At 39.6% G+C, this 16,752-nt stretch overlaps 1 protein-coding gene across 5 annotated transcripts in view; it reads right to left on the bottom strand.

Annotated features, from left to right (window-relative positions):
* The window catches only part of rims1a (regulating synaptic membrane exocytosis 1a), a gene marked incomplete at its 5' end in the record, with an annotated part of 176,268 nt that overhangs the window by 40,664 nt on the left and 118,852 nt on the right, over window positions 1-16,752 (bottom strand). For all 5 annotated transcript variants that reach the window (XM_032528451.1, XM_032528452.1, XM_032528453.1 and 2 more), the window contains 9 exon segments: window positions 1,217-1,388; window positions 4,202-4,332; window positions 4,428-4,543; window positions 6,186-6,232; window positions 9,365-9,382; window positions 11,335-11,458; window positions 12,752-12,851; window positions 14,298-14,411; window positions 16,595-16,635. In XM_032528451.1, coding sequence (XP_032384342.1) covers window positions 1,217-1,388; window positions 4,202-4,332; window positions 4,428-4,543; window positions 6,186-6,232; window positions 9,365-9,382; window positions 11,335-11,458; window positions 12,752-12,851; window positions 14,298-14,411; window positions 16,595-16,635 — 863 coding nt within the window.

Genomic DNA, 16,752 nt, shown 5'->3' with positions numbered 1-16,752 from the left:
GGCATAGTTAATGAGCAGCATTACTCGATGCCAGACTCACATTTATTTGGAGTCATGCTTGTCGCACTGTCGCTTGCTCTGGAGGAAACTAGAACTGTTGGGTCCTTGTAAATTCCGGAGTGTGGTCTATCTGTAAAGTGTCTTGAGATAATTCCTGTTATGAATTGATACTATAAATAAAATTGAATTGAATTGAATTGAATTGTGTCCAAGTGACAAATCTAAGTCCAAAATTCACTATCTTTTTAGCTCTGGTTTGGTCTCTATCAGCTCCTAAGAAAAATATCTGGCTCTTTAGCTGTTAAATGCATAACTATGTTCACCAGCTAGTTGTTCACGTTGTCTGCCATTTGGTGCTGAGCAGGTAGCGTCCAATTGGTTTACTGGATCTTTTTTGCTAAAACTGCTACAGCTCCCTGCTACTACAGGCAAATAGGGCTGCCCCGAAATGTAAATTATTCAAATCATCAGTCGAGAAACCCCCAAGTCAAACATCCTTTTAAAGCTGTAAGTTAGTCAAACCCTGCACTAGTTGCATCACTGTAAACAGGAAATTGCAGTATTTCAGCACTGCATGCTGTAAATGTTTACAAACCAAGTAACAAAGAAACTACTAGAAACTACTCTGGTTGACAGTTAGTTAACTAAAAAACTAACTGTGATGGAAATAGAGAAGGCTGAGGGCAGAATAACCCAATTCTGATCCGTGCCAAATTTTAGCGGAGGTCTTTTCTTTTGAGAAATGTTACAACCTCCTCTACTGCCGTCCAGTCTGGCCAACCAAGAGAGGAGCTCCTTGATGAGCTACTTCATAACTCAACTATGAACAGGACTTTTTTGAATGTGTGGAAAGTGATATCCTGATGTTCTCACAAAAGGCATTGAAATGAGTTTCACCTGTGAAACAGGAGATGTAGCGGCTTACAGGACTTTGGCTTGCATTCTTCACGTTCCCTTTCTCTTAAGTCTAAGACAGATATCGTCAACAGGGGTCCCCGACTCTTAGGTGGTCCTCATATTACTCCAGGGGGGCCGCCAAATTATTATTTGCTAATTTGTTGAAAGTTTTTTTCTTCAAAAATTGAATTTTCTGTAAATATACCTCTTTCAGCTAAGAGGTCCTTGGCCTAAAAAACCTTGAAGACCCCTGGTCTAAAGAGAAATAGAGTGTGAGAAAATGTGTGTGTGTGTGTGTGTGTGTGTGTGTGTGTGGTACCTCTCCCATAAAGGTGCTGTCCTCATCCGGTGACCTGGGTTGGTCCCATATAGTCAGCTCCAGCATGTGGTTGCGGAAATCCCTGCGATGGACATGAGAGTAGACAAACGTCTGGTTCCACTTGGGCTCACAGGTCTTCTTCATAGTTTTTGTCCTTCGTTTGCTCTTGTCACTGTAAAAAAAAAAAAAATACAGCTAATCAGCCAACCCAGTTCCATTTTCAGTGGACTCACATTTATTGTTTGTCCAACAAAAAAAAACATCCTAGACACAAATCAGAATTCACAAGCCTGCTCGCTTGCATCTTACTTTACTCTACTTACATCTGCTGAAATCTATTTATAAGTGACATTAAATTGAGGCTACAGTTTACTTAATTGAACCCAAGCACCAATGGAGAGGCTTTAACCTTTAATTCCTCAAATGGCCACTAGATTCTGGTTCTACAGGGGGTCCTCCAAATTATTGTAATTTTTTATTTTATTGTAATTTTTTTTCAAAAGTCTTAGATGTGTGCCACATATATGTTTAACATTAAAACATGATTTATAAAATTCTGCACACAATTATTAGGCTATTTTAATAGCTTAGTATTATATGCTTACATTACATGCTACGGTTAGCCACCCAGTCTCGGCTAGTGACGTAGAAAGCCGTGCAGATTTTGAACTGCTCACCCGGAGACTGAAGGCAGAGGACATTCAGCATGAGCAGGTTTTTTTTTCAAGTTTGTATGCGTGGGGAAGCACCAGAGGCACAAAATAACCCCCCATATCCCAGAGAAAGTGATTTTTTTTCATAATATGGGCATTTTAACAAGTTAGCTATTAAACAAGCTAGGTAACGTTATAATTGCTAACAATGAGGATTTATGGAAAAATCATTTTTTATCATTTATGATTAATTGAAATACAGTATTAGAGAAAATACACTCAACTCGAGCTCCACCGCTGTTAGCACACATGACATTCCTCCCCCTCCGTATAATTTACCAAACACCCTCCCTCTATTTAAGCTGCACATTTCCACATTTCTGCCTTGACATTGCTGCATCTGCCCTGCACCTGTATCCCTGCATGCTTTCAGCCCCACCACTACCCCAGCATCCACTTGCAGGCTGCGGCCAGGGGGAAGCTACTTCATCATCACTCCCCAATATATTGTAAATCCAAACTGCGGGGAGTGATGAGGTCGTAGTCTGGCCGCCAAACACAATGTTCTGCTGTTATAATTAACATGTCAAACATGAGTTGTCTGACTTATCTAACATTACTAAAGTGATTAAAACTTTTATCTCTCCCACCCAGTGCTGTATCTCTTTAACAGCGTTTCTCACACCTAACAAACTTGTGTGTGTAGTAGTGGTGGGCCGATCGAGCCAAATATCGATAATATCGATACCGACGGTATTGACCAATCCCAGCGTAATGAGACCGATACTTTAGTTTTAGGTTTCTCTCCAGTATGCGCCACTGCGGTTTTATCAAAGAGGTGACCTGGCTGTCGGTGTCTGTGTAAGTGCCGCTGCTTTCAAGTGCTGCACCTGTCATAGAGTGGAGCACGCACACTTTGTTCCTCCTCCCCCTCTTGTCATTTGATGTTGTGCCGTCACATGACTCAGCGGCGCGTGCAAGCAAGCAAGCAGCCAGGCCCGGCAGCAGCACACACACACAAGCAGGACAGAGACGGGGGAGGAGAAGAATGGCAGAGAGGAAGAGGAGCGCTGTGTGGCTATATTTTCCGGCAAAACATGAAACGACAACATGCTGTAAAATTTGTATATAAAACGTATTCATAACCCAAAGAAAAAATTGCAAAAAACTAAAGATGTTTTAAAACTAAAAACACAATTTATGCCACATATTTATTGTTTTTCTACTTGCACAATTAATTTAAGTATATATTATTACATTGTTTACAATACACAGCATGTTTAGGGGGGAGAACCCTCAGTTGGGGTGGGCCCCATCCAAATCTATGTTCTTGACCCCTCCGACCCCCATGATTTCTGCCTATGGGAGGACACTCAATCTGTCCCTCTACGCAGGAAAGATTGATTTTGGCCTATTCTGAGCTTTTTATGATGTGTAAATGTGTTTCTGTCATTTCAACAGTTTAACATTAGTTTCTAAACAGAAGTTCCTATACACATATCTCTGTGCAGGAACGATGCATTTTGGCCTCTACAGAGCTTCTTATGATGTGTACCCCTTGTTTCTGTCATTTAAACAGTTTTATATTAGTTTTTTAACAAATAACCTAGTGGGTGGTGGGTGGTCAATACCCACCAGGTCCGGATTTGTTGCGGACTGGCTGCAGCCATGACTGACAGCTGAAGTCACGAGGACCAACAAGATCTTAAATTCGTTTAGAATAGAACCATCCAGCGGAGTAGACAACAACTATGTGCTGTGTTATTAAGGTGGAGTGCAGGGAATATGATTTATGAATTTTATTTTTTAAATGAAACAGCTGTTTTATTTTGTTTGTGTGCTTGACTTCCTGTCCGGCACTATCTGCTGTGTGCTGAATTTCTGCGGAGCTCTCCGGAGTCCGACGAAAATAGAAGCTCTGTGTATCTGCTCTGGAGGGCTGGGGATCGCTGGAGCAGGGACAGAGCCGTTCTGCAGTCCGTGGAACTACACACATTGACTTTAATGGAAACGTAATGACTCCGCTGCCGTTCCGCAACTGGTGGAAACTAGGGGCGATTGTCCCAACTTGGCTTATTCCTCTTTCCCCCAATTTCGATTAAATGGCTCCAATTGACTGAAAAATATGGCAGCAGGCTTTAAATCCAAGCTTCAGAAACCTGATGGTGATGTCAAAGATGGTGCGTGTAAGTACTTTTGAATTTACATTATGTTAAGATTCTTGTGTGGTTCTGGTTTATTTAAATTCACCACCTAGACTGCCTTTTCAAAAGCAGCCTATTGTCCTAAGTCTATTCTGATCACTAGGACTCCCTATGAAGCGGAGGCCTACCTGCGGTCAGGGAGGAAGTACATTTTGACGTAGGGGCTCCTGGGCCGCCCGTCAGGCCGAAGAGGAAGCTCTGCTGCCTGCATCACGTTGACTATTAGCTGATGACCCACTTTGTCATACCACAGCTTCACCTGGGGGTTGAAAACACACACACAAACAAATGATGATGCTATGTCTTCTTTTTCACACTTCAACAGCCTAACACGCTCAAAGTACACACACTCACTGAGAGTTGCCCTGGCATTAACTGTGGAGCATCTTGGAGCATCCCTGGACTGGAGGGAGACAGGACATTTAAGGATGGTCTCTCCATCTTCTGGGACTCAAAAGAACTGGAACCTGCTAGGAATACGATAGGGTATGATTTGAAGAAAATGTCAGCTCCATATACTGTACGACAAAAAAGTCACACCTAGACAAGGGGGAAAAACTGAAAAAAGTTATTTTATAAAGACTGAAAACCTAATCTGGTCAGTGAGCTCATATCTATAAGATAACCAGCATCTATTACTTCAGATAAAAAGTGCACAGACCATTCCACAGCTAACCTGTCAGGATGACATATTCCTAAGCTTCTGTCCTACATTGAGTCCAATAGGCTTTTGTTAAGAAGTACATCATATGCCTTATTTAATGGTCCTATAATCAACTATCATTTTAACTACTGAGAAATGCAGGAACCCGCTTAGCCTAGCTTAGCATACATACTGCAGTAAGACTAGCTGCAAAAAACTACACCTACCAGCAGTGGTAGAAGAAGAATTCAGAAAAAAATAAAAGTACTAATACCACACTCTACAATTAGAAGTCCTGCATTTAAAATGTTACCTAAGTAAAAGTATGCTATTATCATCAGGAAAATGTACTTGAAGTATTAAAGGAAAAGTACTCAATGCAGAAAACCCCTCACATTTTAGAAACTGTAAACAAATCCAAACAGTTCTGTTGATCAGCCAAGCGTATGTTCGGCCAATCATTTCAGCTTAACTTGTAGCACTATATATTGTTGGATAGTTTCATTTATAATAATACATTGTATATAATAAACTATGTGTGCTTTGTGTGCAAAAATCTTCATTTGTAAAGTAACCAGTAACTAAATCTGCCAGATGAATGTAGCAGAGTAGAAGCAGAAAGTGGCATGAAAAGAAAAGACTCAAGTAAAGGTAAAAGTACCTTGCCTAAGTAACTAAGTACTGTACCTGAGCAAATGTACTTAGTTACAGTAGTACATTCCACAACTGACAGTAACAAGGACACTGTTAATGGAAGAAGATACTTCAATATTTACACAACTGAATACCACTAAAATATGTATTTTATTGGCTGGGTGAAATGACCTTTAACAAGTACCTCAACATTTGTACTTAAGTACAGTACTTGAGTAAAAGTACATTCCACCACTGCCTACTAGTAACTCTTAAGTTCGCTAATTAATCAGTTGTATCTCAAATATTTAATCTACACATGAAAAGAAACATTACTGATGAATATTTATCACAAATCTTGTTGTGTCAATATTTTGTGAAAGCATCCATTCTCAACCCTACATATCGATTTTCCCTATATCGCCCAGCCCTACTTTAGAGGTGTTAATATTTACCTTTGGACAAAGCCAGGCTACCTGTTTCCCCCCATTTCCAGTATTAATGCTAAGCTAAGCTAATCACCTCCCGGCTCCAGCACCTTGGTAAAGTCACGGATGTATATTTGCTTTTTCTCCAAAAGAAATCAAATGCAGAACAGATATTTAAAGACACATTTGAAATTCATGTATGACAGGGGATTAACATACAATCAAAACTCTATATCATTTCTAAGCAGTTTTAAGCAGTAAACATGTCAATTTTCCTAAGATTACGTTTAAGTCTGAACCTGAACAAACCGCATGCTGTACAAAAATTACAGAAAACTGTATGTACAGTATAAGACAGATAATACAATTATCAATACAATACAGAGATGTCCCTCAGGAGATACCTACTAGATTCTAATGGAGGGTGGGACGTGTCGGGGATTCTTGGGATATCACTGGAAGTGAAGCAGAAAAGGTAATGTCAGTCACTCTAATACTGGCATCTGGTCTGGATTAAACAGAGCTAGTAGTCTTCTTGATGCACAGGCATACATGCATATAAATGCAGAAGTAGTTCAGTGGAAAGAAGAAGAAAGAAGCATTGTAATTACAAGTATTTGGAGATTAAAATGTCAGGTGGTTAAAAAACAAACATGGAGAAGCAAAGGGACGATGGGAGTTGAGCCAAGTGCTTCTCATGCCTGCAGTGCTTTCCAGACTCATTCAGACATTTTGTATGGCCAATGGTCATTTGAAATAATAATAAATAGGAAAGAGTAGCTCAATTCTGCCCACATTGCCATCTTTTCTTGTCCAACACCACCACTACATCTAACAATCCAAATGGGAAACACCAGAGTCCATTGCATCAGCTTCATGTAATGTAGAGAAAGCATGGTAATCTGTGTAACACTTATCAGTATAATTACTTGCTAAATATTTAAAATCTAAAAAGTGGACAAGTTCCGTATTTCAAATTTGCAGCCCCGCCACCAATATTTGGAGTTTTTTTTTTAGTTTTTTGTTTAGTAGTTTGTGTTGTGGAGGCAGGATTTTAAATTCTTTAGTCACCCATGAGGCAACAAAACAATATTCCATACAACTTTCTTTAAAAGTAGTAGTTCAACATTTGGGGATGTACACTTAAGGCTGATTTATGGTTGTACGCAGGCTCTACAAAGAGGCTATGCCGTAGACTACGTAAGTGCCTATGCCGTTGTGAGGCTTTATACCTGCGCGATGGAGTGTCTGCATTAATCTGGCGTTATCTCTTTAAGACAATAGCAGAGTTGGCATGTGTGTGTGCGTGGGGAGAGTGGTAGAGCAAGGGAGAGAGTGACGGAGATTAGCTTCGGAGCGAGTACCGACTCCAGCGGTGGAGAAGGAGGGACAAAGTGTCTGGCCTGTGCTTTCTGACCACGGTCGTAAAGCTGGAACAGGAAACGTTAACCCTCTCCTCGGGCTGTTCATGGAGAAGGCCAATCTGGAAATAGGCAGGAGGAAATGTAGTCTGGCATTGCCAGACCTTCTCCCACAGCTCTGCGGAGGATCTGGCTAGCATTCTGGGATGGAAGAAACTGGCTCCACTTTATTGGCATTTCATAGTCTCAGGAAGCAACTTGTTTTGGTGGAACATGTGTACGTTCAAAAGTCGTTTTAGTCGTGCAACAGAAAACTCTGATTGTACAGATAGCAGGGACGGACTGGGACCAAAAATTGGCCCTGGCATCTTGGCCCGGACTGGCCCATTGCATAAGATCCCATATACCACCCGTACTTGTGCTCCCCTGTACACAAACTCTTACTCCTAATACTACTAATGCCATGTAATGAGAAAGCTACAATCAGTGAGAGTTGACACATTAAAAACTTCAAAAAAGTGCCATTTATTAATACATTAACACGGTATTCTCATGAATCATAAAACAAGCTATGTATATATATATATATATATATATATATATATATACACACAGTATACATATGTAATATTAAATATATTATCATTTCACAACTGAAGAGGCCCTCTGCTTTAATTTGAAGAGGTCTTTTATGAGTTGAGACAAAAAAGATACAACAATTTTGCATGATGTGCAACGTTTATCTAGGCTAGTTTAAGGACACAAATGCGCAGGCTTAAAGTTTGATGAACCTGAAAGTAGTGCTTATTATTAAGATGTAGGCTACTTTGTTGAATGAAAAGTAGGCTAATATAGCCTTATGATAATGTGTGTTTATGTGTTGTGTATGAGTTGTGCACCGTTTCAATGTGAGAGTAGGGGGGTGTTCGGAAAAACCTAGCCTATGGGATGTTTTTAAAGTGGTTTTGGCCAGCCCAGTGTCAATTGACAGATAGTCTAGCTAGCTGTCTGGATTCACCCTGCCGAGATCTGAGGAGCAGTTAACCACAGTCATCAGAAATCCACCAGAGTTCAGAATGCCAACACAAACAAAGAGGAAGGTGACGCAGAATATCCGGCAGCACTGATGCAATCCCGTAAATTAAACGTTGTGAATGGTTTAAAGAAATGCCAATAAACCAGAGCTTGTTTTTCTCCTATTCAAGAATGTTTGTGGTGACTAGCCAGACCTTCCTCAGCAGCGCTGTGGAGGAAGGTCTGGCTATGCGAGACAAGAGGAAATATGACACTACCAAGCCCAGACAAGCAGACCAATCCAAGTTGTAGCAGTCTGCGTCGTTGCGACGTGCAGTTGCATTTCTGTAGGGTACGGCGTAGGGTCTGTATCTCCATGTACCTACGTTTGTACCTTTGTGTAGATTCACCATAGAACCATACATCAAGCTTAATTCACTTTCTTTCTGAGAGTTAGATGAGAAGATAGATACCGCTTTCATGTCTGTGCATTTTGTACAGAGTTGGAGTCGGGACGTGGTTAGCCTAGCTTAGCATAAAGACTGGAAGCAGCACGGTGGATGACCTACTAGCGTCACGGCGGTCATTAACATAAAAACAAGAGATATCTATCTTCTCAATTCATCGTAAAGAAAGAAAATGAGTATAGCGCCCAAAATGTTGAACTGTTTTTACATTTGAACTTTAGATTTTTAATGCAAATATTAAACTGATAAGTGTTTCATGGCCTAGGTTTCCTTGGAGCCCATTCCAAAATCAAAAAAATAAAGGTATGTAAATGGAAAAAAAACAACATATAACTTGCTTTATGAATCCCAATGTCCCAACTTTCAAACCAAGGGATTAAGAGTAAAAAGAAATAAGCATTTCTTATTTGACACTGTAAGTGCTGGATTTCCCTTTGGGATCCTAAGACTGAAAAAGAGGGATTCCAGACGCTGCACAAACAGTTAAGAAGGCTTGCCAAAGCAATGCTGCATTGATGGACATTTTCCATAGGCCATTTTGCATCCCTTCAAGTGAACTTTCAGTTTAATTTAATTGAAGATGACACATTTTCACAGAAGCCAATATTTACATTAACTGGCATCTCCACTAAAAAGGATTCAGTTCAGTTCATTCAGGGGATGCAAAATGGCACCAGCAAAATCAAAATTGTTTCCATAAGCGTGAGAGGATTAAGGGGTCCTAATGAAAGGGCAGATTACTTACTGATATTTTCTATACACCCTTCGTGAGTGTTTGGAGAGAAATTGATACATTCAACTATTTTCCCCATCAAGGAGCAAAGATTACATTAAAAAGCTGCAAGAGCTTAAAGAAACAGTGAGTATTTTACTTTCTATTTTGCAAGATATATAATGTTTGCTTCTGAGGTACAGTGAGATAAATTGAAGGTGTGTCAGTATTAAAAACAAGCCGTGGCTCATCATTTTAATAAGTTAAATAAACTTAGTTTCCAAATGTCTCACACATCTCAGCTCACTAAATGCATCATTGATCCAACCATGTTGATCCTCAGAACTTCACACACATTATTCTACAGTAGTTTAAACCTACTCAAAAATATATACACTACTGTAATTGTTCAAGACATTTAAAACAATGATAGCAGAGACAGCATTGGATCAAGAGAACTATATCAGTTAAGGTATAAGGCTGTTAATCTGCATATATATATATATATATATATATATATATATATATATATACTGTCATCATACAATAGTAAAAACTGTCCCTACTCCAACATGGACTTCAAATGAATAGGTCTATGTCATTGAATTTAAACAAAATTAGTATAAAAAGCTAGTAAATACTACATCCACAGAATTTATCAAAAGCAATTCATAACCAACAATAGGATGCAAAGGTTTCCTTTACAGACTATAGTCATTCTAGAGACAGCATACGCTATTAAACATTATCTGAGAAATACTGTACATGTTATGACGCTTATGTTCTAAATAGGAAGCATTCTTTTGAACCCAGTCCCTTACAAACAGCGGCCCTATTACCCTTGCACTCACAAATGTGTCCATGACTGGCCTGGTTGAATTTCTACAGGCAACAACTGACAAAAATATATCCCATGCAGACACTTCTTGTCTTTTATTGTATTTACAGATGATTTTATTTAGTCGATAATAATTCACCTTATATCATCCTAGAAATAAACGCAAGTGCTTTTTTAAAGGGGGGGCAAAATAGAAATCCTCTGTTCAAAAACTTGGCAACCCCTGCAGCAGGTAATGGCAGGCTATTTTTAATATTTTTAATGCAGTCGCACAGTTGTGGTCAGAATACTAATACATGTCCCTGTCTCCTCTCTTATCTGAGGTTAGCCAACTCTGAGTGTCAGTCAACGCTGCCTGGGTAAATAAGGGTTAAATTAAAAGCAACATGTAGCAGGGCTGTACTTGAATCCAGACTCGGCAAACTTTGACGTCACTTCATGAAAGAAGAAAGTTCTTGCAACTCAAACATGCACTGTCCGATCAGCTCCAAATCTTTTCTACATGATGTTAGTCTGGGCCTGAAGTGATCCACATGGGGTCTCAAGCTTGATTATGGTAAATTGGCTCAATAGTGCCCCCCTACAATGCTGCAGTGCGTTTGACCTAGAACTATGAGATTTGGTATGCATGTGCATCATGTCCAGACTTACAAAAAAGCCTCTTGAAGCCATACCCTAAACCCTACAGGGTGTAAGCTATATTAATGTGCAAATTATGGATGATTCTGACCATTTGCCGACTATTTTAACATACTATTCTACAGATTTAACCTGATCTACTTCAAAGTTGGTCAGTACAACTAAAAGACCTTGCCAAAGCTAAATTGCAAAACTTTTGCACTTGCTTCACCTATTATATGCCTCATACCTCAATTATCAGGCATTAATTGTTGTTCATTTTTGCCACAGACTCTGGAGTTGTTAACACAAGTATCAAGTTTAAGCATGGGAACTTGAGGGTTCAGGTTTTTAGTGACACCTTTGTGGCTTGACTTGGACTTGACTAGTCCTGGTCTCGGACTTGTCTTGCACTCGATAAAAGTGGCCTTGACTACAGCCATGACATGTAGACTGGTGACTGACTTATGACTAAAGGGTTGCATGTTTCACACATATTAAAATATGACACTGACAGGTCTATAGGTGTGTTGTATTCCTGACTTACCCAATAGGCCTGGATACCACCAGCTCCACTTGAGGCTCAGCTTGAGATTCCAGGATGATGTTGTAAACTTCCTTCATGGTTGCCCCCGGTAACAGCTTCCCGTTCCACTGCAAAACTTCATCCCCTGGAATTGGACGTGCATGTGCATTTTAAAAATGTCTGTGACATTGTTTATTGTTTACTAAAAGGATCACCATTAGTTGAGGCCATTACAGTCAGCTACTCTTACTGGGGTCCACACTAGACACACAATACATATTACATCACAGATGTTCCATAAAATCCCATCAATATGCAATACACTTATGCAGGCCCACATACATACACATGCATGTCCACACACACCCACAAAAACTAACCTGTCTATCACATTATCACATTCACTATCCAACTATCACATTATAAATAACCCACAATATAACACCTATTCACACAGAACAAACTTTAGTTTTTATTGAAAAAACAATTATAAAAACACAATAGGAATGTACTGTATATATATTTTTAAATATTATATTAGTGTACGAATATTCAAGTTAGACATGAGGGCTGGTTATGAGTCAGGGTATCTGAAAAATTTAGGCATAATTAATCTTTATTCTATATTCTATAAAAAGATTAAACCCCACAATGTGTTAGTCTGCTTCTCAGTATTTCCCAGCTTTCCTACCCAGCCCCAAACCCATTCATGGCAATGAAGAGATACATTTTTAAAAGCAGGTGACAAATATATAATTAAATTCTTAAAAAGGCTAAGTAATTTTCCTAAAACAGCTGGGCACTGGGTTTTTTAGCAAATGTTCCTCAAGCAGTAGGGAATTGTGCATTTGTTGGGGACTATTTTTAGCCGCGGATTGATACACATTTGGTGTGAGTATTTGGGGCAGCAGGACAGTGTGTGGGATGGAGTCAAAATGGTAATAATAACAGACAAAACTGATATAGCGCTCCCCAAAGACGCTTTGCATGCAAATAAAAAACAAAACAAGCAGTAGACACCCCACCCCTCCACCACGCATTTGCTAGTAGCCAAGGAGGACAAGGAGAACTAAAAAAAACATGATAGACTCTTCAGAAGAGGTCATTATCTTCATAGAGAGTTGTGTGGAGCTGAGAGTCTTAATTAGCTTTGTATCAACTCATTTGGCAATGGCTTGAATGTAACGGACGTTCATTAATATCAAAAAGTAACACACTAAAACTCTAAAGCACTAAAGCCCTAAAAGTCAAATCGTTAAATATTTGTGCTATTTGTTCCTGCAGTTAAATATATACATATATATATCAGAATCAGAAAATCAGAAAAGGTTTTATATAAATCCTTTTCTGATTTTCTGATTTCTCATTTTAGAGGCCTCGTCTGGATCATAAAGACTTTGCCAGTCTTGGTCAAGTCAAACAGCACGGTTTAGATTACCTGCTCTGAGATGTCCCACCACGTCAGCCAGGCTGCCCTTCTTGACTTTAGTGATGAAGGCACCTAATCTCCCTGACTCTGTTATTCTGCCTCCCACCACCTAGAAACAGAAAGAGATTAGTGTCATCTCCGTCATACTGTATATGCGGTAGGCAATGGTGACTAACGGTGTGTGTGTGTGTGTGTGTGTGTGTGTGTGTGTGTGTGTGTGTGTGTGTGTGTGTGTGTGTGTGTGTGTGTGTGTGTGTGCGCCAGCTATTCATAGGTTTCCAGAAGTTAAATTTAAGAAATTATAAGACCTTTTTAATACCATTTATAATGAAATGTAATACCAACTTCATTAATATACTGCCAAAACTACGTATGGTATAATGAAGAAGAAGGAAGAAAGGATTTTAGGCTATAAAAATAATTGTTTACCAAGTACTTGAACTTAATCCAACATGTTATGTGCTTTGTGACGAAACAATGAAGGAGTTATTTCATCTTAGGAAAGGACAATATAAATGAGACCTTTGTGAAGGAAATTTAAGACTTTCTAAAGAAATGTAAGGACTTTTAAAGAAGAATTCTGGCCAATTTTTATGTTAATCTTGATCATTATATATATGCGAGTACCTTCGATTGAAAACCCCCCAACCTGAATCGGAGCAGGTAACGCTGACTAGCTGCAGCCACGTGTACAACCTTCCATTGAGCTAAAACGGCAGTTGTCAGGGCAAGTGTTAGAGTGCCTTTGTGCCTCTTAACAGAGACACAATGCAATTAATATGTCCTTACAACATGAAAAGGGCCCTTACGTAACATCAACATGCGTTTTTAAGTCAGACATTGTTTTAATTCACCTATCCTGTCTTGTTCTTGCTGGTGGGTAGCTTGCTTGCCTGGTTAGCTGCTAGAACTTGCTAGCTGCTAGTTGCTAGCTGCTAGTTGCTATTGATAAGTGTGCTCAGCCAGGCTTTTGTGAAAATCATAAAGCAGCAGTTCCGTGTGTATTTGCTCATTCATTTAGTGTGTGATAGATCGATCTGGTGTGATCTGCTGGCAGTGTTGATCTGTGTGCTAGATTCCTTAGCCTGGCAGGCAGCCTGCGTCCCCGCCTTCCTCGCCTCCCGCAGCCAACACCAAGCGCCCAGTGGTATGGTGGGAGTCCTCCATGCCTTTGTGGCAACAAACTGTAGTTTATATCCTCCTTAAAAATAGGTAATTCCATGTAGTTACATAATTATTGACATGTTCATAACTACTACAGTGCTCAATTAACTTTTTGTGAGGGGGAAATAAACTACAATTTGTTGCCACGAAGCCATAGAGGACATCCATTGTACATGTAGCTGCAGCTGCTCCGTGTTGCCTACACCGATTCAAGTCGGGGGGTTTTCAATCGAAAGTACTCGCATATTTATAGCGATCAAGATTAACATAAAAATTGGCCGCAATTCTCCTTTAAGGTCTATTCTAATATGTTTTTTTCAATACATTTTAAGACCCCACGGTTACCCTGGTGTGTGTGTGTGTGTGTGTGTGTTCGTGTTCCTATTCTGACCTTTAACCCCAGCAGTGCTCCAGCTTCTTTAGGCATGGTGGCGCTCCTTTTGCTGAGGGTGATTCTTCCAATGAGATGGTCTCCCTCCTTGGATGGCTGCCAGGTTACAGGATGCTGCAGCAGGAGACAACAAGAGATACACACAGATGCACACACCGCCACGGAGAGGGACATATACGCCAATATATACACAGGGATACAAAATCAGCTACTACTGGAGAAATATTAACAGTTTTGAATGTGATGATACATATTTTCATGTTTTGGCTCCAGTTAATCTTATGAAGTCAAAGGAGTTTCCCATCTGCCAGAGCTTTGACTGTTTTTTGATATGTTGTTACCTTGCCTTTGTTTCCTGGTTAAATCGGAATAAAGGTGCACTGCTTTTCAATTTAATTATTAGGTGGCTAAATGCAAGTCTGGGTATCTACATATTCTGGGTTCATTTACATCTGAATTTAATGCATGTTCCCTCTGAACATGCCTTAAACACAGTTTGCAGAAACTGTGTTTAAGGCATGTTTGCAGAAACTTTGCAGAAAAGAAAGATACCCACTATCACCAGCTAATATAGCACAATAGTTGTTCAACTTTAAGTCTGTAAAAGCCTTTTACATTTGCTGGTGTTAACGACCAGATTTGTTAGGCATTTTCCTGAGCAAAGCTGTCATGTGTTTTACATTAGTGGTGACAGAAGTTCTGAAGAAGCTGTAGCCGGAAGAATTCTCTCTGACCAGAGTGTGCACAGAACAGTAACCTCAGTATGTTCTACCTCTGGAACAGATAGTGAGATGTTTTTTACAGTTGTGTTCTGGGGACAGGCAGCTAGCAGATAGTGAGAAGATGTTTTTACAGTGTGTTCTGGGGACAGGCAGCTAGCAGATAGTGAGGAGATGTTTTTTACAGTGTGTTCTGGGGACAGGCAGCTAGCAGATAGTGAGGAGATGTTTTTTACAGTGTGTTCTGGGGACAGGCAGCTAGCAGATAGTGAGGAGATGTTTTTTACAGTGTGTTACCACCTGTATAGGTGATCAGCCCAAATAGGTGGAGCTGAGACACCATATCTGTATCTTAGTCACAAATCACACGTGGCAATTCCACTCAACATTGGCTACAGAAATAATTAGAGGAACAAGTTGTGAGACATCTGGAGGGAACACTACTTTCCTACGCTGTGACAAGAGTGTGTAAAAGAAATTTATAAAGGTCAAGCAGGAAAAAAAGCAAGTGGTGTGTTAGCTGAGCACCACCTACTGCGCTCCATCAGTTACTCCATCATTCTCATCTATACGGGCATGAACTAAAAATGATATAAAGGACTGGCATAACCCAGTTACTGCTGCAAAGTAGATTTGAGCAGATTTAGATACCCCCAATACTGTGTGCTCAAACTATTGAAAAGATTTTTTAAATTAGATGTGAATCTCAAAATGACAAAAAGATCTCACTCCCAGTGACCAGAGAAAACTGCTTAAACTCTAATCTAGACAAAAAGGCAGACAGACTTATTTAATTCAAGAGACATTCAAGTTTGTTGATCAGAGAATATAATAGGAACTTAATAAGTGAACAGGAAAGAGTATATAAGGGTAAAATTAACCAATAAATCTGTTAGGTAATTTGTTTTTTTTTCTACAACAGAGATCTTCAACAGGGGGTTGGTGGCCTTCAGTAACTCTGAAGACCCCCCAGGGGTTTTGTACAATTGTTGTACATTATTTGAAAGTCTTTTCAAATGTTAAAATGTCTTAAAATGAATGCAACATATTATTGGCAAATATAAATCAGCCTATTTGTGAAAAAAACACATTGATGAAAGGCTTACCTATAGGAAAGGTAGTCACTAAGATAGCCAGCCACAGAAACAGTTAATCCTAAGGATTCACTGTGCCATATGTCACTTAACATTAAACTTGATTTATAAAATAATGCTAACAAATATTTTAAAAGCTTAGTATTCTGTGCACTACAAATGCACAGTATGTATAAAGGCTTTAGGTCGCCCACACATTATTGCTCCACAACATTAATGGAGTCTTTGGAATAAATAGAAAAAATAACAACTGGGTGATTAGCATAGGCAGAGACAGCTACCATCACTACAGTCAGTGGAAATAACAGGAAATGCAAGTTAAACTACAGGACTCATTGGTTGAGACATGTGCACTATGACAATGAGGCCCTTTACAGCGCCAATGGCACTCATGGCACAATCTGGGTCCACTTAATGAGCTGAAAACTTTTAACCTGAATATGAATAACATTAGATAGAAAATAATAATAAAAACATGACTTACATGCCATACAGTGGGGTCATGGGGGTAGCACTCCCAGTCACCTGCAAGAGAAAAGAGACCGGCTCAGATACTGTGGACGAGGCAGAGACGATAACCTCCTGCATATCCCTATTCAACATTCTCTCACACACACACACACACACACACACACACACACA

This window comes from Etheostoma spectabile, chromosome 10, assembly GCF_008692095.1.
Source record: "Etheostoma spectabile isolate EspeVRDwgs_2016 chromosome 10, UIUC_Espe_1.0, whole genome shotgun sequence".
NCBI lineage: Eukaryota > Metazoa > Chordata > Actinopteri > Perciformes > Percidae > Etheostoma > Etheostoma spectabile.
The sequence above is the reverse complement of the archived record's forward strand: the minus strand, read 5'-3'. Positions and strand labels throughout refer to the sequence as shown.